This window comes from Neopelma chrysocephalum, unplaced genomic scaffold (assembly GCF_003984885.1).
Source record: "Neopelma chrysocephalum unplaced genomic scaffold, ASM398488v2 Primary Assembly neopelma1_96778, whole genome shotgun sequence".
Classification (NCBI taxonomy): Eukaryota; Metazoa; Chordata; class Aves; order Passeriformes; family Pipridae; genus Neopelma; species Neopelma chrysocephalum.
The window spans coordinates 256,328-280,938 of record NW_020925422.1 but is presented as its reverse complement, the minus strand read 5'-3'; the positions used below and the strand labels follow the sequence as shown (position 1 = coordinate 280,938).

The window sequence follows — 24,611 nt, the reverse complement described above, 5'->3', positions numbered from 1 at the left end:
GTTAATTTTGAGCAGAAGGAAATAAAAAGTTAAAACGATAAAGAACCCATTTATGATGTTCGATTTAGTTCATCCTTGCAAACAGTTTGGCCCAACATGTTGATGCTTGTACTCAGTGATAGGAATATCCATTCTCCAGGTCAGCTCCTTTAGATTGCAGAATTGCCTTCTTGGATCCTAATTATTACTGCTGCTAGGTAAGCCCAAGACTTGGATCATAAAGACAACCCATATTGCCCTCTACTGAAGAAAAAAGACTCAATTAAATAGGTCTTGGAAAATGTCATGGATTCCAAGAGGAAGTCCAAAAAATCAAGTTCCTTTTTATCCTAATGTTTTAGCTTTCTGTGTTTTTACTTAAGTCTTGAACCCATTTATTTTTTCACTATAGAAACTAATCTCCATGCCTTACATATATCTACTTGAAAATAAAAAAAACCCACCTTTTACAATGAAGTAGGAAATTGATTCAAGTCCCTTTTGTCTGTTATGAAAGTGAGTGATGGCCAGCAGGTTGTATCAAGTCTCCAAATAAAATTTCTTTTCTCCCTTGTCCCTTTCACTTCAGATGTGTTCTGGAGAGCTAGAACGCTAACTTGTTGCTCAGGGACAGTGACAACCGGTATCATTCCTCCTCCACTAACAGAAAGGCTGTATTGGGATATTCACCTAACAAGGTCCAGAATGATTTCAGGTTATTAGGTGATATAACTGCATTAAGATATTCCTGAAAGCTTGGATAAAGTATTTCCTTGAATACTGTAATCATCAAGAATGTAAGTCAGATAAATCTCCCACAGACACTTCTTTTGTCTGAAAAAGGTCAATGTTGGGGCAAGTGAGGAGACCTCTCTACTCCTAGGACTTAGGGTGTTACTACAAATAATTAGTCCTTCCCTGTTTAAAAAGATATTTGTCAGATTGCATTAGTTAAAATGGGATCTTTCATATTTTCTGGAGAAATGTATTGTTGGGACATAGGGATTTAGCAGAATTGTACCATTTAGAAAAAATACAGACCTCCACTACAAGGAGACATGGAATTAAAATTTGGGTAGGAATGGCAAGCTTACATATTTGCAATATAGGTTCTGAAAGACAAGACTTTTGGCTTGTCTTAAAAGCAAGCATTATCAGTATTCAGTAGTTCTTATTAAAATGATTTAGTTTTGTAATATCGTTGCTTGAGTAATGATATTTGTCATCTTTGTAGAAAGGGAACTTCTAATGCAGTTATGGGTGTACTCTGCTGTTTTGTATTATTTATGCTGGGAGTTTTCATTTTCTGGAGTTCTAGTTACGTGTCAGTTTCATGTATTTGAGGATCAGCATTTTCTATTTTTATTTGTTACAGAAATGTTAAAATTTTGAAAACTTGTAATGAAGATTTTTACTTTCTATTATGAATCCCTTTATTAAAAGCAATAGGGAGGTGAAGCAGATGGTTTAAACCACATACTGTATTTTCTTTTTCCATAGATGATGGAGAGAAACAGCAAAAACGTTACAGACTTTCATCAAAAACCTCTCCAAAAGAGAGTTCTCAGTTGCCTGCATTGCCATTGGTAGACCAAGAATTTCCATGTCACAAAGAAAGATTTATCCCTCCTGAGCTTAGCATCTGGGATTATTTCATTGCAAAGGTAATTTTTTGCTATTATGACAATTAAGTGTCTTCTGTCACTTCTGGACTGGTAGTTTTTCTCATCTTAGTCATTATTCCAGATATTGATATGATAAAACCTGCCGGTTTTTATTGCTCACATTTAGCTTTTTCTAAACCACGGATATTTCTGAAACATTAAATAGGTATTTTTGAAATAGCTTTCTTAAAAACTGTTGTTATTCAATTAATTTGTTTTTAGGTGATGGTATGAACAAAACATGTTTTTTTATTCTTGCAGCGTACAAATGTATAGGTAGTTATGGGCCAGCTATTTAGGTGAACAAGGAAATGTGAAAAGCTTTTTGTCAGCTATTTCAATTGGATGAAATGAATGTGTAAGCTTACTAAAAATCAAATTATATTGCCTCCTGTTAAGTCTGCTGTGGCAGATCTTTCTTTGTAGAAAGTTACGTAACGTTGTAGAGTTGTATGCACATTTCTGTATCATACGTTGGTAAGACCAGCAAAATAAATATGTCAGTTTTATTTTAGGAACAAGGACAAAAAAAAAATTGCAAACACTGAATAAACACAGTGAGGCACCGATAGTAGGCTGGTCATATATTGAATTCTGTAGGGAAAGGATAGGATTTTCTTGGTTTTTTGCCCTCTGAGCCCTTGGAAGAACTAGAGAGAATATACTCTGGTTTTGGCTTCTCTCTGACCAGCCTGTGTGTCCTACATCTTGTTTGATATATTTGACCTATAAATATATGAATAAAGTAAAATAAAAATTGGAAAACTGTTAGTGTTTTCAGCATTAGAATTTTCAGTAATATGAAAAATAGTTAAGCTGTTTAAGTATATAGTGCTTATGGACAATTACCCTTTTCACGAGGTACAAACTCCAAATGTCACTAAATTGAGTAAGATGATGTGCCTGCATTTTTATAAAAAGCATTAAATATTATAACAATTCCATTTTTAAAAGGTAATTTAAAATGAGATAAAAGAAGATAACTTAAGGAATATTGTTTAAATTTTCAGCCATTTCTTCCATCACAAAGTAGAGTGGAATATGATTCAGAAGAGAGTCAGGAAAGTGATGAAGATGATGAAGACATTGATGGAGATGTGTGTGCATCAAATTCATGTAATCAAGAGCATTCTAATTCAAATTCTTATAGGTAAGTAGCTTTAGAATGTAAGATCTTCTACAATGTCTGGACTTGTATTTCTGGCCTTTTATTTTTAAGTTAATACACCAATTACTTGATATTTCACGGGAGTGCATTATCTAGACTTAGTAGTTAATTTTTCACAATGATTATTTTACTCAATATATAGTATAGTGACGTTTGAATTCAAAGTATCTATAATATTCTAAAATACGGGTTTTAGTTTTTAGTAGTGTATAATGAGGATTTGAAGCTCTAAATTTAAATCCTAGTATTGAATACGTGAGAAAAAATTATTTTACTATTAGTAAATGACTTACTAGTGCTTTCTTGTTAGTTGGTCACTGATGAGATTGGCAATGGTTCAGCTGGTACTTCACAATTTGAAGATTTTCTACCCTTTGGCTGGACATGATCTTTCAGGTAATAAGCAGCAGAGTTGTCTCTTTATACCTAATTACCACCACACTTTAAATCAGTAATATGTTGAATAATATACATATGATGTAGCTTTATTTTTAGTTCAAAAGTTCTTAAGTTTTCAGTGATCTGGGAATAAATATTCTGATACTCTTTATCATACAGGCATATTTATGAAATAATATTGTGGGTGGATAAGATGAATGGGTGAAAAGGAATGCTCAGTAGTTAGCAGAAGTCTGCGTACTTGTGTTTTCTTTGACTCTTAGTCACATAAGATTGTTTACAATATGTATTTCTTGGTGGAAACACTATAGGCTTTTTGTAATTCAAGTAAGAAGCTTCCTACTCCTTGTTTCATGGATTGTAAAACCATGGAATGGTTTCAGTTTAGAAGGGACCTTTAGAGATCATCTAGGTCCAACCCTGCCTACCACAGGACAGGGACTCTTTCACTAGATGGTGTTGCTCAAAGCTTCATCTGACATGACCTTGAACACTTCCTGGGATGGGGCATCGACAGCTTCTCTGGCAACCAGTTCCACTGTCTCACCATCCTCATCATAAAAATGTCAACCTTATATCTAATCTAAATCTCCTTGCTTGGTTTAAAACTATTACTCCTTGTCCTATCACTACAGACCGTGGTAAAAAGTCGTACTCTGTCTTTAACTTAAGTCCTTTTAAATATTGAAAGGGTGCTGTAAGCTTTCCCTGGAGCCTTCTTTGGTCCAGGCTGAGCAACCCTAACACTCTCTGCCTGTCTTCAAAGGTGAGGTGTTTCAGCCCTTTGACCTGTTTTCATGGCCCTTCTTTGGGCCCACTCCAACAGATCCCTGTCATTCTTACACTGGGGGCCCCATAGCTGGGTGTAGTGCCCCAGGTGGAGTCTCATGAGAACAGGTATGAGGGGCCAAATTCCCTCCCTCACCCTGCTGGCCATCCTTCTTTTGATGTAGCCTAGGATGTGGTTGGCTTTCTGGGCTGCAAGCGCACATTGCTGGCTCATGTACAATTTTTCATCCACTGGTATCTTTAAGTCCTCCATAGGGCTGCTCTCAATCTGTTCATCACTCATTCGGTTTTGGTGCTGGTTATTGCCTTGGCTCAGGTGGACTTGTCCTTGTGTAAGCTTGGAAGGTTCACATGGCCCAATCCTCAAGCCTGTCCAGGGTGGCATCCCTTCTCTCCAGCAAATCAACTGCACTTCTCATCCTGGTGTTACCTGCAAACTTCCTGAGGGTGCACTCACTACCACTGTATCACTATCAGAGATATGGAACAGTACTAATCCCAGTATGCATCCCTGAAGGATGCCACTTGTTGCCACTGATCTCCATTTGGACATTAAATGTAACTCTTTGTTTGAGGTCATTCAACCAGCTCCAGCCATTAGATAGTCCATCCTTATTGCTCCAATTGAGAGGTAAGGGTGTTGTGTGGGACTATGTCAGAAGTCAAAAATAGAGGACATCCACTGCTTTTCCCTTGCCCACTTCTGCAGTCAGTCCACAATAGAATGCCACCAGATTAGCTGGGCACAATTTGCCTGTTATGATGAAGGAATGTCATGTTTCTCTCATCACCTGCCTGTCACCTATATGACTTGATATAGCTTCCAGGAGGATCTGTTCCATGATATTTAATTTTTGTCAGCATTGGAGAAGTCTGTTCCTGTATTTAGCAGTGATAGCACAAAGCAGTTCATCTTTTTATACTTGCAAATATCAAACTGAGGTTTGAATAAAGCTTAAGTGGGGAGATATTGAAATAAACTTCAGTCTTCATCTGCCTGAATTGTCTTTGTCAAGATCATAATGGAAAAGAGAGGGTTTTTATTATTGTTTACTTGTCTTTATAGAGCTTCCAGTTAGCTCCCCAATATGCCATGCAGTTTTGAAAACTTTGCAGCGCTGGGAACAAGTTCTTCTCCGACGTCTTGAGCTCTATGGGGGTCCACCTCAACATTATATTTCAGTTCATGCTTCTGAAGATTCCTTAGCTGCTGGTCCTGCATTGCTTCGCCATAAAACTTTACTAGAGCCTACAAACACTCCTTTCAGGTGAGTCTAATTTATATAAGTACTGACTATAATATCTTTAATATAAATCAAACATTAGGTTATTAGTGCATGTGATAGAATTCAATAACTAAATGCCAGTTTCAAGATTTACTCTAATCCACTGTGAAATGGTGGGTGCACATCAGATTTCATGCATCTCTGATCTGGAGCAAGATCAGAAAAAACAAACAACAGTTTCTAATTTTTTTAAGTTCTTTTATTGAAGCTTAACATATAGATTTTTAGTGTCTTTGGAAAAGTATGGTTGACAATAAACTAAAGAATAAAAAATTTACCTTGAGAGATAATTAAGGATTAGAGACAATGAATGAAGTAATTGCCCCACCTTTGGAGGTAATGTTGTCACGTTCTTATCAGTATTATTACCTAAAAGCAGAGAATAAATATTTACTATTTGTATTTGTAATATTTGCATAGTTATGACTTCACATAATTGCATGTTCAGCCAGAAAAGTGTGCTCAGTTTCTTAAATTATAATTTTTTAAATAGATATCTGCTTTTTTAATCTTACTGTCACCGATGGATTGCAGAATCAGCCAAAAAGTCTGTCTTTATATTGTAAAATATCTTACTATGGTCATACTTAGTTTTAGTAATGTGACTTGGTTAAAAGGTCACAGTTTAACATGTATCTGCTGTCTGATATTATTTTTAAATTATGATTTAAAGCAGTTCAGAGTTTGTTGTTTTTTGGCCTGTCATAAGCAGCTGTACTTGTATTTATAATTTTTGCTGGAGCATATTGTTTCTAGGGATAAGCATAAAATTTGAATTCTGATCTGATTCTGCAGTCCTTCCAATTTTGTTACTGAAAAGTCATGGATGTTTCAGAGATATTGCTCAGCTGATGATGTGTTCCTAGCAGGAAGTGTTAGTCAATCACTGCCCATGTGATAGGATCAATCATTAGCACTAAACAGAGATGATCCATGTTGTAAAGAATGAGTTGGACTAATAAATAATCTGTATGCTGCCCTTATCATTGTGTAGTTTCTTGAAGAGATTTTTCTCGCTTGTCCCAAAATAGGAGGAGAAAGTGCTACATATTATTTTCCTTCTTCCTTTTGTGCCTCCTCTCACATGTAGGTTTTTCAGGAAGAGGGTATTAAAGTGCTTCCAAATAGATCTTGTATAGTTTTGCTTCAGCATTTCTTCTGACTATAGTTTGATTCGAGTGTAAGATATTGTACTCTTGTATAAGTACGAGCAGTGTGTAAATATTTATTTTGACTTCATTCTGTAGATCTAGCAGTCATGTTGCACTATCAGTGAAGAGGCTCTGGCAATACTTGGTCAAACAGGAAGAAGTCCAGGAAACCTTTATCAGAAATATTTTTACAAAGAAGCGATGCCTAAATGAGGTCAGTATGGTGTTTAAAATGGAGAAAGTATTGCAGGTCAATCTGTGAACTTTTACTTAAGTTATTTAGCTGGCATGTTTACTTCTAGGGCATGAATGGTTAATACTCTCTTGGCTATGACTCTAAATCTGCAGTATTTCTAATAAAAAATATTTGTCCGTTGTTTCATAGAATACAAAATCAGTCTGTGACTGTAGAATGAGAACTAACACAACTTGGCTATAGTCAGCCTCTTCGTTAAGTAAAGCTGCCTCAAAAGAATGACAAACTTGAAAATTTCAAAGATTAAAACCAGTAACCTAATCAGCCAGAGTTCTAAAACTGTGAAATTTTCCCTGCCACAGTCATCCTGGCTTTTATCCTCTGCTTTCTGTCATGTTATGATTTGATTTTAGTAAGAAAATTGGTCATACAACAGTTATTATTTCTGTCTCTGATAATTTGTTCCAGTGTCTTCTTGGATTCCAGGTTCCAGATTCAGTTAAATGTTTTTAAATTGTGGTTCTGTAATGGACTTTTAGTTTGGGCTTTTTTTCCTCCCTCTTTAGTTCCTCTTTTTTTCTTCTTACTCGCCCCTACTCCTAATATTTTAAAAGAATTGCTGGTATTATAGAAAAAATGTGGAGTAGCATAAACAGAGGAGAAGCAGCAGATGTGAACAAATTAAACATGCAGGAAAAAGAATATTTATGACTAGTAAATATTGATGACATGGCAGCAGAGAGGTCTCTATGACCTAACCTTCAATTCTGTCACAACTTGAATATTAGCTTGTTTAAGTAATTTTGGCTAATTGTTTTCACTGCAGTTAAAAGGAAAATTGTTCCTTTTGTCCTTTAAAGATGCACCGTTTCTGGTCATGCTTCATGTTAATGCAGCTGTGTTGCTATGCTGTGTGGACAGGTGTTTTGGGAGATTTTGTATGGGCTTTATATATTTCAAAGGAGGATCATGTATAGCCTTATACAGCATAGATGTGTTGGCTTTATTTTTTATCTTGTCAGTGTAGATTGCTTTTTTTTCAATAAATTTGACTTTTGGGATGGATGCTGTTACATCACAGAGTAGGTAAATCAGTACGTTTTGTACTGAATACAGAGTTTAGAATTTGTTAATTATTGTTACTACATAAAACGTGTGTGTGTGTGCAGACATGCTGCTGTCTTTCAGTTGTTCTGTGTTGGGGTAAAAACCAAGGAATTAAGGATTTCCTTGATATCTTGTGTGTTATGTCTTATCTTTTGCTTTGTTCTGTGGTTGTTCTTTCCTTGGTGAAGTCATTAGAGGAGCACAGTGAAACCATGAAAAATTCTGTGGTGGAGGAGCACATCATCAATAAGGTACACAGTAGTAATCCTCAAATTTATTAGACCTTACATCATTATGGAGTACTTTCTTTTTGAAATGGTGCTGATTTCACTTTAAAAAAGTCTTTGATGTCATAGCAAGAAAACTTAAAAAATCAGTTTTGCAAGGGATTGAGTTAAACTAGTCTTGTTATAGAGTTTATCTGAAACTTAATTATGCTAGAAAGCTGCATCAAGCAACCAGGTATGAACAATATGTTGTATCAAATTCTAAAACTATGGGAAGTGAAGAACTGAAGTTGAGGTTTGCTCAAGTGACAAAAATTTAGTAGCAGTATGGTATATAGTACATACAGGACCTTTCACCAATATGAGATATCTAGAACTATAGTTGCCTGTAAGTGGAAGTGGTTAACTGAAGTTACGGCAGTTTTGTTAACATGATACTGGTTTGCTACTGAAAATTTTCACTGAACCTTATTTTAAACATGGTGACAAATGAATCCATATAACGGTTTTGTAGCAAGTTTCTTGGAAGATGGTATTGAAAAGGTATAATATTCTGCCTAGAAATTCAAATGAATACTGTATTCTTCAGTCTTTCTTTTGCAAAACTAATGTGAAGACAGAAACAAGAACACTCTGTGATGTCCTTGGGCTACCTTATTATTATTAATTATATGATAAAACGGTATTAGCAAATAGGTAATTGGAACCGACTGTGGAAAAGTCATTTTAATTTCATGCAGGTTTGTTCACCACAACAGATCATGGGTTTGATCTGTTTGTCACTGCACTTTTGTGCAGTGTCACATACATAAAGTCAACAAGGTATCAATTTTGTTTTGACATAAAAAAAAGTATTCCACTTCTTTGTCTGTAACAGCTATAGACTTTTTTCAGACTTCAAAAAAGACCATTTGCAGATCTTTGACAGCACAATCTTACTGGTTTTTCAAGTAAAATATTCTTGATTAAATCTTTTAAATGTCAGAAGATTAAGAATTTGAAGATGAGAGCTGGGAATAGTTCTGGAATAGTTCTTTGTGTTTTGAAGAAAAATTTTAAATTTTCAGATCACCATTAGTTTGGCAGTGCCATTTTTTTAACTGTAAAATAATTTTGTAACTGCAATAGACTGAGTCTTTAATCAGTTTAATACTTGCAATGCTGAGCTCTTTAATTTTGAACAGAAGTGCTACAGTGCTGGTAGAGTTTAGAATTTTGTGTGTACTGGCACATACCCCAGTGCACTTCTGAAATACAGAACGGTAGACGATACTCAAATCCAACATTAGATCACATTAAGAAAAATAATTTAAAAAAAGAATACGTAATAGTAAAAAGTTTGTGATACTTCAATGTACAGAATTCCAGATTTAATCAATTGTGGAAAAATGTGAATAGATAAGCTGACAAAGTTCAAATTTATTTTCCCGCTCAGGAGCTTGCCAGTACCTTCTTTTGGACTATTTCATCAGTTTCAGTGGCAAAAAGTGTTTGCTAAGAGCCTGCAAAGACTTAAAAAAAGTTTTTTGAGAGCAAAACATCAAGATTCAAAATTTTAGTCATCAACAGCAAGTGCGTATGCAGCCTTGCTGGTTTTCAGCATCCTTGAAAAACTTGAGAACAAATAAAGAACTGTGACTTCTGTGACAAATTACACTTTCTCTGTTGCTGTGGCGATCTCAACATGGCAGTTGGAAGTAGATTATTACACAAAAAAGATTTACCATAATTGTTACAGGATGTATTTGTTGAATTTTCTTAGAGTTCAATGGAAGAAAAAAAAGAAATTTCGTATGAAACAGTGTTTGGTCTCTGTACTTTCATTAAAAAGCAGTGTTGTATAAAAGTTTGTTTTTAATAATGCTTCACTTTTTAAATACAGATAGAAACAGATATGGGATACCCAGGAGGCAAGGCAAGAATAATCCATAAAGAGTCTGACATCATTACTGCTTTTGCAGTCAATAAGGTGAGTGTAAAGGAGGTAGAATAATCTAATTGTGTTGTACTTCCACCTGATAACACTGGTGGTAGTCCCATTGTGAATGTGTGAGATAAGCTTAGGCAGCATCTTTAGCTACTTTTAGCACACAGGACTTTTAGCACTCCCTGCTCAAAAGCACTTCATAATTACCTTTTCATAATTAAGCACTTCTACTACAAATTGACTTTTTTTTCTGTTGTGCAGTACATTGAGGGAATGGAGAGGTGGTGTCTACTTTTTCTTTAAACTTGTGTGTAAGAGTCAAGTTTTAACATATATAGGTCAGACATATATGTTTGGGGTTTTATAAATTGATTGTGTGTATTTGTATGAACAATGGTGCCATAATCATAGAAAACTAAAATAAACCCCTTTCTGAGGTTTCCTTTTGTATCTCCCATTCTGTGTGTTACTTTTTTTCAGGCAAATCGGAACTGCATTGCAATAGCATCAAGTCATGATATTCAAGAGTTAGATGTTTCTGCGATTTTAGCTACGCAAATCTATACCTGGGTTGATGATGATGTGGAAATAGAAAATAAAGGGTATATGTTCTTTGTTTTCAATATTACAGCTTTGACTGTGGATAATTCAGAGTAACAAAGCATGGTATTTAATGTTGCTGTTTGGAATCTTAACTTACAGTGCTTTTTTCATTTACAGGGCTGATGATTTCTTAGTTATACATGCTCGTGATGATCTGGTAAATGTTCAGGGAACTACTCCTTATACTCATAGTAATCCTGGCACACCTATCAGTATGCCTTGGCTTGGTAGTACACAAACTGGCAGGGGTGCATCTGTGGTAAGTCACTTGTCAAAGATTACCTTCATGTATTCTATCTGCTTACCTCCTTTTGTCTGTTCAGTGTTTCTGGTTATATTTTGCAACTAGCGTGTAAGTAAATGTAGCTTCTTGGTGTAATCAAGATGAGCTGGATTTTTTTATAACAATTCCCGTAATAGGTTATTATTATAAATACTGCACATAATTTAGGGGACACCAACTAAGCAAACAAAGCTTTTAGACAAGCCATATATGCTTTCTTTACTTATGATACATAATTCAAAAATAAAGAATTAGGGCTTAGGTAAGAAGTTGCTTCTTAAATTGTTCTTTGACGGCTTGAAGCCAAATGCTGTATCTAAAAAGTGTATATTCAGCAGATTTCAGGCTATAAATTTGTAAGGATTGGGTAGAAATATTTAAATGAAATATTGAAATAGCTTTTATTTTAAGTGTGATCTTCAGCTTCATTCTAAGTTTTAGGAATGATTTTGTGTCTGGAATGAAGCTTGGCCCTGAGCAAAAAGCTATTAGGTTAAATTTAATTCAGATCAAATGATAATTGTAGTCTGACCATTGACATTGTTATCTTAGTTCCTGTGCAGCATAGATGCTGTCTAATAATGCAGATCTGTTGATTAGTTAGCTGGGAGAGGCTTATTTGGAGACGCTTAATTGGGCTGAAAGGGTCATACAAGGCACCATTGTATCTTCATCTTTCTGCACACAGATGTGGAGTTTTCCTGGATAACTGAATGCATTAAGTCTTGGGACTTGGCTACATTTTGTGTCATTTAACAGCTCAAAGCAAGTTTGTAACTGATGGCAGAATGAAATAACCGTATGTTAATTAATATTGTATTTGATTTTTGAAAATATCTGTTGATTAGGAGAAGTAAATAAGGAATAAGCATTATCTGAGTGATGATGTTATCCACACGTGGAAGTGGGTATTGTGCCAGTACCTATGCCTCTGCCTTCTGTTTAGGAAATACTGATCCTAGTTTCCAGTGTTGCAGTTCTATTACCACAATCAGGTCTCTTCTGCAAGTATTCTTTGAATGCCTTCACTGCTTTCTCCTCTCACTTCCATTTATAGATATAAGTATGTATGGATTTTTGTGTATGTGTTTCTCAGCGTTAAGTAATTATATAATCTATTATGTAAACTGTACTTACCTGACTTTTTATTTTGTATGTAGTAGAACTTTCTTCTTAAAGATATTTAGTTATGCTTGTTTTGAATGCCTTTGCTGTTAAACTTCGGACCTAAATTTTGTCTGGCGTACTGTTTGACTGTGGCAGAGAACCAACCACAGCACAGAACGACACCTGCCCACTAGGGAAGAAAGACAAAGGTACCCAATGAAGGACAAAGTAAATGCAGGAAGATATAGGGATTCTTGGGAGAAAATGAAGTTGCCGTGGAAGGACTCAAACCTGGAAGAAAAGCAGCTTCACTAAAATCTTTCCTTTTCTACTATTTACTACTTTGTTCCTTCGGATACTACTTCTGATTCTTGTTGTCATCATTGCTTTTCCATAATGTGCAGCCCATTTAGTAGTTATAGCCCACTGTTCTCTATCATAGCTGGCTTCTCAGTCTTGTCTTTGCTTCACTTTCATCAGCAAGGGAGACTATTAGACTGATGATACGCAGGCAGTTAACATTTTATTAGCTCTACGGGTTTTTTTGTTACTCTTCACTGTTTCCTGTTGCACAGCTCATACAAGGTAAGTAAGGAGGCTCACCATCAGACACTTCAGCATAATGTGTTCACACAGTTCTTACAGGAGGTGTTTCTAAGAGGGCACTGAAGTGCTAGTATGTACCTACAGCTTTGAAACTCAGGTAATGTTCTCAACAGCTCGTCATAAAAGTCATTGTGACTCACACCATTATTTACCTGTTTAACAACTGGTGGGGTGGATTTAAAGTGCTTTTTTATTCTTTAAGGCTTACTGTACATTAGGCCCAAAGCACCCAGTTCTCCAGCGAAGTAACCAGTGTTCTAGCCATCAGGTGTTGTAAGGGGAAAGTAAGGGCTAGCAGTCTCAAATGTCAGTTATATTAATAATGGAAGTATTTGCACTTGATAATTGTGTGTGTCTTCTAAATTGGAGATGCTGCACCAGAGAGTTATGTTAGCAGTCTTTCAAAGGCATGTTTCTGTAAGTTTGCATTTTTCCAAAGCATAATCCATCATGGGTTAAGAGATTGTGATGCGTGCTTGTCTGTTGAATGAAGGAAAATGACTTCCACTAACTTCTGGGTAAAAGTTGGTGGCTCTAAAACTCAACAGAGCCCTTCATTTTAGTGGAGAATTAGAGTGAACATGAATAACTGTTCGTCCATTTACTCATAGAGATAAGTTGTAAGTTTAGGGAGCAAAGTATTGCAATTATAAATGCACACACCAATCAGTAAATGTTTGAAGAATATCATCCTCTCTTGTCTTGTCCTAAACCTTAAAATGTGTATATATTTTTACCAACCATTTGACATTTTTCCTTGACATTTAAAGTACTTTAAGAAAATAAAAAGGAAAACACACATTTGAAGATGTTTTTATCTTCAGGAAAGTCTTGTGAAATAAACTTGAATAACTGAGAAGCATAAGGTTTTCTCTTAAATAACTAGTAAAGCTTTGAGAATTAAAATACCTAAATCTGCTTCCAAATGTAATCAAGAGCATGCAGTTGCTCCATTAATCCAAACCTAGGGAAATTTTAGCAAGAAAATAAATTATTTCCCTTCCAAGTGCTTTTCCTCATTTTTTGCTTTTGATAATTTGAAGAATATTACTTTTCTACTCATTGGATCATATGAAAAATACATGACAATTTGTAATTCATGCCTCCTTCCAGTTGACAGCCTGATATGATTGGAGGCAAGGGAGAATCTTATATTTGAAATACTGATCACTATCTACTGATTCATGACAAGCAGTTTCAAAATACTGCACAAAATTATGGCATTTGAAAGTCACAGTTGGATTCAATGCGATCTTAAAGGTCTTTTCCAACCTAAATGATTCTTTGAAAGTAATTCAGTGCCAGCTTGATATTGATGTGTAGTAAGTGATAAGCTGCTGTGTTGAAGATGAGTGCTCTGGCAACAAAATTTCATTTGTGTTCTCATTTGAAGTTAGCACGTGGCTCAAATATAAAATTATGCCTTTCTCAAGTGTTCAGGTAAATAATACATGCATGAGCAAACTGAGTCCAACAATTTTCTGAGGAAAGACAGTCCTCAAAATAGTCAGATACTTTTGAGAAGAACTATCAAGAAACAAAAGAATGAAAACTCAACTCGGACATACATTAATAGAAAGAAAAAAGAGAAGGGAGATCACAGGAACAGATATATTTCTATGATGAAAAAATCCCTACAGGTTTTTTTTCCTTTTGTGGGTTGGGCATACAATTTAATTAGATGGGGTTTAAACATAATTGTCTAATGTCTCTGGGCCTCTTCATACATTGAATTCTTCCCAGTAAGAATTAATAAAATAAGAAAACCAGCAATGTAAACAGCGATCTTGGCAATGCACCTTGCTCAAAGCAAAGTGTGGAGCATAGGAACAAAAGTGCTACTGAAAAGTCATTGGATCTGTATTTGCTAAATTACAGAAAGTTTTGAAGAAGTTTTTATTATTATTTATTTTTTAATGCCAGTTACTAGGTATATTGCTTATTCTGGATGGCCACAAATAACCACTTTCCAAGCAATGGCAATAAGTTAACTAGACTTGAAAATAGATATATTCCTTCCTATTTTTTACTTCTGTTAAAGTTTGTTTACCTCTTTCTTTACATGCTTCTGCCTCTGTCTTGCTTATCTTACAATATTCAGGAATATTCCAATAAATTTAATGGAATCAGAAAGGAATTGGCAAGAAAAGAGGTAAGATTGCAGTCTAAGGAGTGCTTATGTTTGGATCCATACATTTCTGAAGCAAAAATTTAATATTTACCTAGATGTATAAAGCTGCAAAAGTGTTAATACGTGCACTAGTCTTGGAAGAAACTGACTTCTGTCTTAATCTCTAAACCCAGTACTTGCTTTCAGTAGGAAATTTGATAGGAGACAACTCTCTACAATCACTAATTATTTTCCAGTTCAATAACTTTTTGTTCAGTAGTACTGTTAATTTTTTTCTATTTTGTTGTATATTTAACAGATGCTCAAGAAAGCTATTAATAACGTCAGAAGAATGGCTTCTCACCCAACACTACCATATTGTAAGTTCAGTTTTGTTTAAAAAAAACAAGAAAAGTTATCTAAAGATTATATATTTCTTATTGGCCTGTTTCTTAGTATGCTACTTTATACCAGCACGGCAATCTACTATATGAAAGCCATATTTTAGTGAAACTATTTATCATTTTAAAAAACAATACTGGGGGACTTAGAATAGCCTTTAGAAACAGGGATATTTTTATAGCAGAAAGTATTTTTGTTTCATTTGTCACTTGAATGAAAGATAGTAGAAAAAATATATGTTATTATCTCCAAGTAAATAGCTTCATATTTCAGTACCATCTAAATATAGTTCTTAATTAAATAATGAATAACACAAGTTCCAGTGGTACCTACTACTCCTACACCAAGTCAAGTACTATGGCACATAGTTTGGCAGTAGTTACTTTGAGATGGTGTGAGATTTTTTAAAATTTTAAAAGCTACACCACCTGTGAAAAGTCATGTAAATATTTTCTGTTGCAGACCTAACAGGTGCTCAAGATGGTAGTGTAAGAATGTTTGAATGGGGTCATGCCCAGCAAATCACTTGTTTTCGATCTGGTGGCAACTCAAGGGTAACTCGAATGAGATTCAATTACCAAGGAAATAAGGTAACTGACAGAATGTTTCCGTACTTATTCTCTTCTCTTCTCCCCTTCCTCCCAGCATAATTGCAAATTAGCAGAAACTCACATTCTTCAAATCTAAAGTAGTTTCGAAGAATTGTGGGCATTTTCTTTGCAATACATTTGTATTTACTATGAGTATATATTTTCTTTCAGTTTGGAATTGTTGATGCTGATGGATATATAAGTTTATATCAGACAAACTGGAAATGTTGCCCGCTTACTGGAACTTCACCTAAGCCATATTTGGTAAGCTGAAAACTAAATTAGTTTCCATAAACTTGTATTGTGCTCTCTTATTTCTTTGCCCCTTCAGAATAGTTAGGAGAGAGCAGGGATTGTGCAGATAACCAGTATTAATCAAGAATAAATTATGTGTTGTTCCATTCTGTGATATGTCTGACAGACAAATTCTTACGTTCTAATCATACTTGCTAAGTGGAAAGTAGAAAATGCAATGTTAGATCTGAAATAACTTTAACGTTCATTGAGACTAGTCTGTAATTGTTAGTTGTCAGTTAATTGTCCTGCTCTCCTCTGCACTGGTGCGACCTCACCTTGAATATCGTGTGCAGTTTTGGCTGCTGCAATATAAGAAAGATATTAAGCTGTTAAAGAGTGTCCAAAGAAGGGCAACAAGGATGGTGAAGGGCCTTGAGGGGAAGCCATATTAGGATTGACTGAGGTCTCTTGGTGTGTTCAGTCTGGAGAAGAGGAGACTGAGGGGAGACCTCATTCCAGTCTACAGCTCCCTGGTGAGGGGAAGAGGAGGGGCAGGCACTGATCTCTTCTCTGTGGTGAGCAGTGACAGGACCCAAGGGAAAGGCCTGAAGGCTGGATATTAGAAAGAGGTTCTTCACCCAGAGGGTGGTTGGGCACTGGAAGAGGCTGCCCAGGTAAGTGGCCACAGCACCAAGCCTGACAGAGTTCAAGAAGCACTTGAACGATGCTCTCAGACACATGGTGTGACTCTTGGGGAGGGTCCTGTGCAGGTCCAGGAGCTGGGCTCAGTGATTCTTGTGGGTCCTTTCCAACTTGGCATATTTTGTCATTTTGTGATTCTGTAATTGACAGTTATGCAGGACTGAGAAGTATACTTTCATGGAAAATTAAGAGTTTCACAAGGCATACCAATACCTTTATATGCCATGTTCTTTAAATTGCTTTTGAACAGCTTACGTTCTCAAAGAGATTTAATATTTCATGCTTGTACAAAATACATTTCCTTTTTAATTAATTTCTAAACTGCAATTTTTCAGACGTGGCAATGTCATAACAAAACAGCCAATGACTTTGTTTTCATCAGTTCATCATCTTTGATAGCCACAGCGGGATTGTCTTCTGACAACAGGTAAGAACTGCTGTGATAATGCAGGAAGATACCTTCTCTCTGCCACTTTGTTTTTTTGATGATTCTTCTTAAGTAGTTTAGGAGCCACCTGTACTTCTACTTGATTTCTTTCTTTGTGGGAGAGGGAAAGAAGCAATGTTAGCATCTAAATTCATGTGTCTATTAAAGGAGGTTTCATAAGGAAGCACAAAACTCTGTTCATGTTCCCTATGAGAGGGAAAGTAGAGAAGGAGGTCCTGAGCTCTTCTCCCTGAGATCCAGTGATAGGATGGGGAATGGCTCAAAGCTGTGCCAGGGGAGGTTCAGACTAGACATGAGGAAACATCTCTCTCCCAAGAGGGAGTTCAGACACTGGATCTGGCTTCCTTAACAGGTGGTCAGTGCCCCAAGCCTCTCCATGTTTGAGACATTTGGCTCTTAGTAACATGCTTTAAGTTTTGGTCACCCCTTAGATGTCAGGCAGGTGGACTAGATGATCATTCTAGGTCACTTCCATCTGAATTATTCTGTTCTGTTCTTATCATACAAGCCTGTCTTAAATTACAACTAGCATAGCTCTTCATTTCACACTTATTTTGGAAGTAAGTGTTGATCAAGAAACATCAACAACTGCTGACATTCCTGTGAGTTCAGCTACAACAGATTGTCATCACAATAGGAATCCTTTATGAGAAAAGCCAGTTATAGAATGATTGTGTAGAAGGCGTGTTCATGCAGTATATGTATAACTATGGAAGTAATTTGAGGTAAGTAATCATTGAAAGACTGTTTTTAAGGTTCAGATGGCTTCTCAGGTGTTCAAAATACCTTAGAACATTTGTCACTGATTTAAACTGCATTTTTTTTTCTACAGAAATATTTGTCTTTGGGATACTTTGGTTTCACCCGCAAATAGCTTGGTGCATGGTAAGCAAAATACAACCACCAAAATATTTGATCACAGTAAAAAATATGTATTTTTGTGTCTATCTTTATGGAAAAGTTATTGTGGGAAGTAATTTTAGCATTAGCAGTAAAGCATCTTACACTGCTCTGTGTGAGTGCACTGGCAGGAACATAAAACCAGATTCTTGAGAAATTGTTTAGTGCTTTGTATAAATGATTGGTTTCATACACATGAGCACCTTCCTTTGCATATCTTGTGTCTTTGTACCACAAGTCCAACCCTTGACAGCTAAACATTTCTGTTCCTTTTTAAAAGGTTCTGAGCAGCTTCCCCATGTAGTGAGTAGCATATTGAGAAGACAATAGCTATAACATTGTCAGAACCCCAGTTTTTAGCATGGTTATATGTTTTTGTGCAACATACATCAAGAGCCTTCAGTTGAAAGTTCCTGTGGCTGTGTCTGTATTCATAAATCCGTGCCCCTACCCAAAATTGATTAATTAAATATTAGACCAAAGAAAGACATGAGGACAAGATTACAAAACAGTTGTCTGAAGATATGTATATGAATAAACACACCTGATTTTATAGAAAATATTGATATTTTTATGAATATATTGAACCAGCAGATATATAAATAAGATCTCACATTTGTGTAGTAAATTCCAGAGTTGAATTAAGAGATGAACTTAACTGCTCTACTTGTAGTGCATTTTTGCCTTCAAAGATTGTCCACTTCCATGGCACTTTTATTCTGTGTATTATGGCAAATACTGTCAATGGTTTATATAGATAAATAGTATCCAGAAATAGTATTACAAATATGCTTTAGAAGAGTTATTCATATAAGCATGCTTTTTGAGATATAATAAATATTTAGCAAGGTTTCATTAGGTTTATTACTTATACTTTGTTGCAAGAAATACAACAAATTTCAAAATCTGAAATACAGAATTAAAATCAGAGAGTTGTGAACTCTTTACGTACAGTATGATGAATACTTGATTGTATGTGAAGGACATATGCAATCTCTAAATAGAAATTTAGAGACCCTTTGAACTACAAGTGCAATATACTTAGCTTTGTTCTGGAAATTGTAATTTTCATTCACTTCCTCCACTCATTTGGGGGAGTAAACATATCCAAATAAGTGTGAAAACCACCAAATTATCAGTAAAATAACCAGTGGAAACTTTTAAGGTACTTGGGCAAGTAGTTTAGGAGGAATTTCTGATGGAAATTATATGCCTTAAAATAACAAACATTAGAGACTTTGAAAATAATCTGTTTCTGGTCGGGATTAATAGTTTGTGATTACACAGAGATAAAAAGAAAAGGATTTATTTGAGAATACTATAGCTTGAGAATGTCTGATGTGAACCTGGGATTACATATATATGGTACTGGAACAAATGGGCTGGTTGCAGTCACTTGAATTACAGCATCAAAGTCATTGTTGCTACTGTCTTCAACCATTAGAGGTTGATGGAGAATTGAAGTTAGTACTGTGTTTTATGAAATTAATTTGCTTTGGCTTTCAGCTTTTGTCTGTCATGACAGTGGAGCAACTGTGCTGGCATATGCTCCAAAACATCAGCTGTTAATATCTGGAGGCAGAAAAGGCTTTACATGTGTAATTGATCTTCGACAAAAACAGCAGCAACAATTACTTCAGAGTCATGATTCTCCAGTCAAAGCAATTGCTGTTGATCCTACAGAAGAGTATTTTGTCACAGGATCTGCTGAAGGCAACATAAAGGTACTAATGAGGGGAAGGGAGCAGAGATGATGTGTACATTCCGAAAGAATCTGGTACCGGTGTGGAACAGATGTCATATGTACTGCATTTGTTCTCAACCCTGACTTTCGCATTTACTAATTTAATTACGAAATATTAGTCTTACATTGCAGTCTTCTTTTAATTAGTGGTACCTTAGTCCCTGTATATATTCCCTGTTATAGAAAACAAATATTGATATTCTAGAACTGTGTCATTACATATTGCTATATATTTTTCTTTTACAGTTAGTGTTAGAAAAATAAAGGCAAAATGTAGTCCAGTTTCTCCATGACTCATGACTGCTGAATTTTAAGATCATGGTAATTTTCCTTATAAGAGATTGATGTTTTTGATGGTCTTTCAGGTGTGGAGTCTTTCTACATTTAATCTTCTTCACACTTTCATCAATGAGCATGCTCGACAGTCTCTCTTCAGAAACATTGGGACAGGAGTCATGCAAATTGAGACAGGACCAGCAAATCACATATTCTCCTGTGGTGCTGATGGAACAGTAAAGATGAGAATCTTGCCTGATAAATTCAGCCCTTTAAAGGATGTGTTAAAAAATGATGTGAAATTTATGATCTAATGTTTTTCTCAGAATAGTGAATAACATTCCCCTTTCTGCTATCCCTGAAAATGTTTTTCCTGGCACTAACCAACAAAGCAGATGCACAAGGATAGCTTGTGACACAAAGATGTTTTGGTTTTTTCCTTTCTCCCCTTTGACCTCCCACTCCCCCACCCCCCAACCCTGTATTTATTACCTGGAGCTTTTAGTCCCTGATGCACTAATGCCTTAAAGATTAACAAAGTCCTTCAGATTTTGATCATTGCCTAAAATAAAAGCTATATAGGACTCTGAATTATATAGTTATAATATTATTAAGATGTTGCTGAAGTGGTTTACTCTTCCTTTTGAGGTAGTTACACTCCCACCTGGAGTGTACCATCTGGGCATGATCTCTGCTTATATTCAACACCTGGCCACCTTCTAAAAGCGTGTCTGTCCAAATGGAAACCTTAGGTAATGTTCTTTTTCACTGTGGCAGCCATAACTGTCTCTCTTCTCAGCTTACTTAGTCAGCTGACAATAAAAATTTATACCTGTGTGTAGAAGAGAAACAAAGTCTGTAGGAGTGAGTGCTCCTGGTCATGCAAGCATTCATGTAACGAGCCACTCTCTGCATCCATTCCTGGAATCCAGGCTGTTTACCTCTCTTAACTTGCCTGATCTCCTTCCTCTCATCTGGGTATAAGAAACTGAAGGATGTTCTGTAACTTATCTTCTGTTCTATAGCTAAAATCACTGCCATCAGGATGGCAGGCTTACCTTTTAAAAGTAAATATATTTTTAATCCTGAACACTCCCTTTACAAAAGTAAAATGTAAATATGAATGGATATCTTCCTAGTAAAATAGTCTAGATTATGTGTGAAACCTTAGTCTTGATCAAAAAGATACAGGAAGATACTGCTTTAGGATATGGCACTAGAATTTCTTCAAAGACTATTTATTTAGCTGTATGTAGAGGAAAAAAAACCCAAACCCAACCTAATTTATTTTTGCCTTTTTTTTTCCAGTAAGAGTTTTTATTTAGCCCAAAGATACTCAGTTCATTCTTAGCACTTACATTCTTGTTTGTCTGCTTTTCCTAAGTACTTTAAAAAAGGAAAAAGGAAAAAAACTCAACAGAAAAGTACTTCAACAGTGTCAGGCTTTGTACTGTATATTTACATCTGGTGTCAAGTGAAAGAAAAAAAATTTGAAAAGGATAGATGGAGTTTGGGGTATTTTTTGCCAAAATATTAAACTGCATAACTTAAACGTTTGACCAAATTATTAATGTGCAAGGCCTTTACATTTTTTTAGTCAGCTAAACTGTTTCTGTATTTTGGTTTACTTTTCCTTACTTGAGAGCTTGACAGAGATTTAATTTGTAAATTAGATGTGAGGCTGGATTACTTGAATGCCAATGGTGTACTTTTTGCTAAAAGATATTTTGTGAAATATAGCACCAAGATATTAACTGTAAAATAAACTTGTCAAATTAGGAACTATGGGGATAAACAAAGCTTAGCAGAAATGAAGGGCTTGTAAAATGAACTATGTAACATTCTCAGGATGCTTTTATCTTAAGAATATAAAGTTGTTTAAAAAGATTTTGTAAAATGTATTAAGGTCATTTTAAATGTATGTTTCGCAAGTTGCAGTGCAAACACTATGAAGGTTTTTATGCACATAACCTGAATTTTCAAATTGTGCAATAAAAAGAATGTGAATGTTTTGCCATGAAGAAACATGTGACAGCATTTCAAGCTGGTACAGCTGTTCAGTGATTCAATTGTATTTGTTCTTCCTTAACACTAGATTGAAATCAAACTTGATCTCAAAACAGTTTAAGTACAGTGATGGACCAGAAAAGTGACTAAAAGTGACACCACCATACAAAACAGACTTGCCCAATGGGTATGTCGTATCTGTTCAGTGGCTGAGTTTCTAATATCCTATGTTCTTATGGAAGAAGGAAAACAGTGGAGTAAACAGTAGCACAGTCCTTTAGAATCAGCTGAAACCGTGACTTGGTAGCTGCTTATATACATGCATCAGTTTTATACATCCACTGAACTAACAAAGTTACATGTGCAAAAATCATGGCAGTATTATATAATTACGTCCTTGATGTTTTGTCCTTAAATATTTATATCTCATTAGCTTTAATATTTCAAGCTCAAGTTTATTGTACTGGCAATCACAAAAAGCTGTCTTACCATCTGGGAACTAAGCATTTTTTATATGTAATTTGCCAAGATATATACAATGTTGTCATTTTTCTGAGTAAAGCTGCATTATGAAAAATCCTGGCAAACTTATGCTTATACCAGAATAGTACTGACCGTGAGCAGGCATTTTCAATAATGTTTATAGTTACTATAAGCTATTCTCAAAAGTAAATTATGTAAAATCACAATGTATTTGCCACATCTTTATAATCTTTCCAATAAATCCTGCAGAAACTCAACCTTCTAGAATTCCACGTTGCTGCTATTTCATTTACGAATCAGTTGTTTGCTTGTATAGTGTTCATTGATGTTTAACTATTGTAAGACAAATTATTGGTAGTTTTCTTGTAATGATGGAGTCAAAATGAGTTAACTTCTGTTGTAACTGAAACTTTTAAAGGGACACTCTCAACTTGAAATCTAGTCATTGGAGAACTGAACTTAAAACTCTTCCAGCTATTGCCCTTAATAACTTCCACTGACTTTTGTCCTCCAGCAATTAATGCTTCTTCCCCGTTGCTATGCAAGTTACTCAAACTTAAGGGTAATAGTGCTTGTGGGGGGTTCTGTGCTTAAAGTAGCCACGTGCACAGATTGAAAGTAAAATTTGCATTTACGAGTGCTTAATCAAAAATAATTTATTGTCCAGACAAAATAACTTGGCATGTAGTTGATAATGTCCCTTTTAAATATCATAGACTGGCAGTTGTGACTTGTGTTTGTCTGTGTAGCAATACATCATGCTATCAGAGTGTGTCATTCTTGTGTTGCTAACTGATTCAGTTACCTCAAACAGATACGTGATCCAAGTTCTTTAGGATTACTTCAGTGACTTGTGGAAGTTAAAACTCTGGCCATCTGGGTACTTAAACTGGCTTGCTGTGTGACTTTTCACTAGAAAATTCTCACCCGACAGCTGACATTGCAGGATGTTTATGGAGAAAAATGGAATTTAGATGCAGATTTTGTACCATGCCACAGTGGTGCAATGTGAAGTCATACATGTTCTACTGCATTTTAGGAACCTCGCTACCAGTTGCAGGAAATAAACTGTTCAGATATCCTACATTAGGTACCACTCCCTTCCTCTTAAGAGCACCCAGTGTTAGATTAGTTGCAATAGTTACGAAAAAAGCAACAGTGATTAAATGGAGATAAGCTTGGAGATGATAACTTCTTTAAGGTAATTTTTTTCAAATGTTTATTTTTATTAAAAATAGCAAAACCACCACTAATGGCAGGTTCAGCACACTGATCAAACTACTTTCTATAAAATAAAGATATTGATTTACCAACTTTCCTGGTGTTTCTTATTCCTCCCCACTTCTAGGTCTAAAATCTGCATGGTTTTGATCCCCCCCCAATGCCGTAGCTTCTCGTGCTTTAGCTTTCCTTGTACTAGCCTTTTGGTATTTTGGGAGGGTTGTGTGCTCTTCTTTTTTTTTCTTTTCTATGTGTAACTGGCGCAACTGAGTACAACCAAGTCATTTTGCAGTGGAATGAGGTCGATGTAGTGATGGCACTCTGTGTCTGCCACAACTTAATTTGTTAAATCCCTTTTCTATTTCATTTAAGTTGAAAACCTGTGAAGGTCTTGGGGAGCTTCACCCCTCTGGTGTTCCCACCTTTAGCAGAGGTACAAGGATGAGTTCCCCTGTTCTAGTCGTACACTGGGCTTGAGTAGAGCACGCCAATGAGCCCGGCGGCAGCAAGCTGCTGCCAAAATTTAAAATGCCTCAGCATATAGGGTTTGCCCTTGTACTAATTGTAACTCCTCCTTTGGTAGCGGCGAGAGGTGGTGGCGGGGCTCGGGTGCGACCCGCGGCGGGGCGGGTGGGGCTGGGCTGGCTTCGCTCCCGCCTCCGGCCCCGGGGCTCGGGCGGGCAGGGCCCTGTTGCCGCCCCGCCCCGCGGCCCCGCCGGGGAGCCGCAATCGCCGCCTGCCTGCAGCGCCCGCGCCGCCTCGGCCCCGCCGCTCCCGCCGCTGCCCCGCGGACGCAACGCCGCCCCCGCCCCGCCACCACACAGTAAGTGCTGCGCTCCGCTCCGCGGGGGCCGCGCCCGGCCCCTGCCCCAGCGCCCTGCCCAGCCCCTGCCCCGGCCCCTGCCCTGTGCGCCTGCTGGGGCCCCCGGCAGTGTCGCTGGAACTCGCGGCTGGGTCTGGGGCCGGGACGCTGCTGCCTCCTGCCCCGCCGGCTCTCGG

General features: G+C 36.5%; 1 protein-coding gene across 7 annotated transcripts in view; it reads left to right on the top strand.

The window, feature by feature from the left end:
- The window catches only part of DMXL1 (Dmx like 1), an 81,077-nt gene extending 57,541 nt beyond the window's left edge, over positions 1-23,536 (top strand). For 5 of the 7 annotated variants that reach the window (XM_027709388.1, XM_027709387.1, XM_027709393.1 and 2 more), the window contains 17 exons: positions 1,480-1,643; positions 2,654-2,793; positions 3,122-3,207; positions 5,066-5,267; positions 6,533-6,650; positions 7,928-7,990; positions 9,849-9,935; positions 10,374-10,495; positions 10,614-10,755; positions 14,594-14,644; positions 14,922-14,982; positions 15,467-15,594; positions 15,766-15,858; positions 16,869-16,960; positions 17,814-17,866; positions 19,388-19,605; positions 19,991-23,536. In XM_027709388.1, the coding sequence (XP_027565189.1) occupies positions 1,480-1,643; positions 2,654-2,793; positions 3,122-3,207; positions 5,066-5,267; positions 6,533-6,650; positions 7,928-7,990; positions 9,849-9,935; positions 10,374-10,495; positions 10,614-10,755; positions 14,594-14,644; positions 14,922-14,982; positions 15,467-15,594; positions 15,766-15,858; positions 16,869-16,960; positions 17,814-17,866; positions 19,388-19,605; positions 19,991-20,215 (2,045 nt within the window). In that variant the 3' untranslated portion in view covers positions 20,216-23,536. Of the gene's footprint in view, positions 1-1,479; positions 1,644-2,653; positions 2,794-3,121; positions 3,208-5,065; positions 5,268-6,532; positions 6,651-7,927; positions 7,991-9,848; positions 9,936-10,373; positions 10,496-10,613; positions 10,756-14,593; positions 14,645-14,921; positions 14,983-15,466; positions 15,595-15,765; positions 15,859-16,868; positions 16,961-17,813; positions 17,867-19,387; positions 19,606-19,990 lie in introns of those variants that run through there. The other 2 variants (XM_027709389.1, XM_027709392.1) reach the window with 2 other exon arrangements.
- Positions 23,537-24,611: the final 1,075 nt, after the last annotated feature.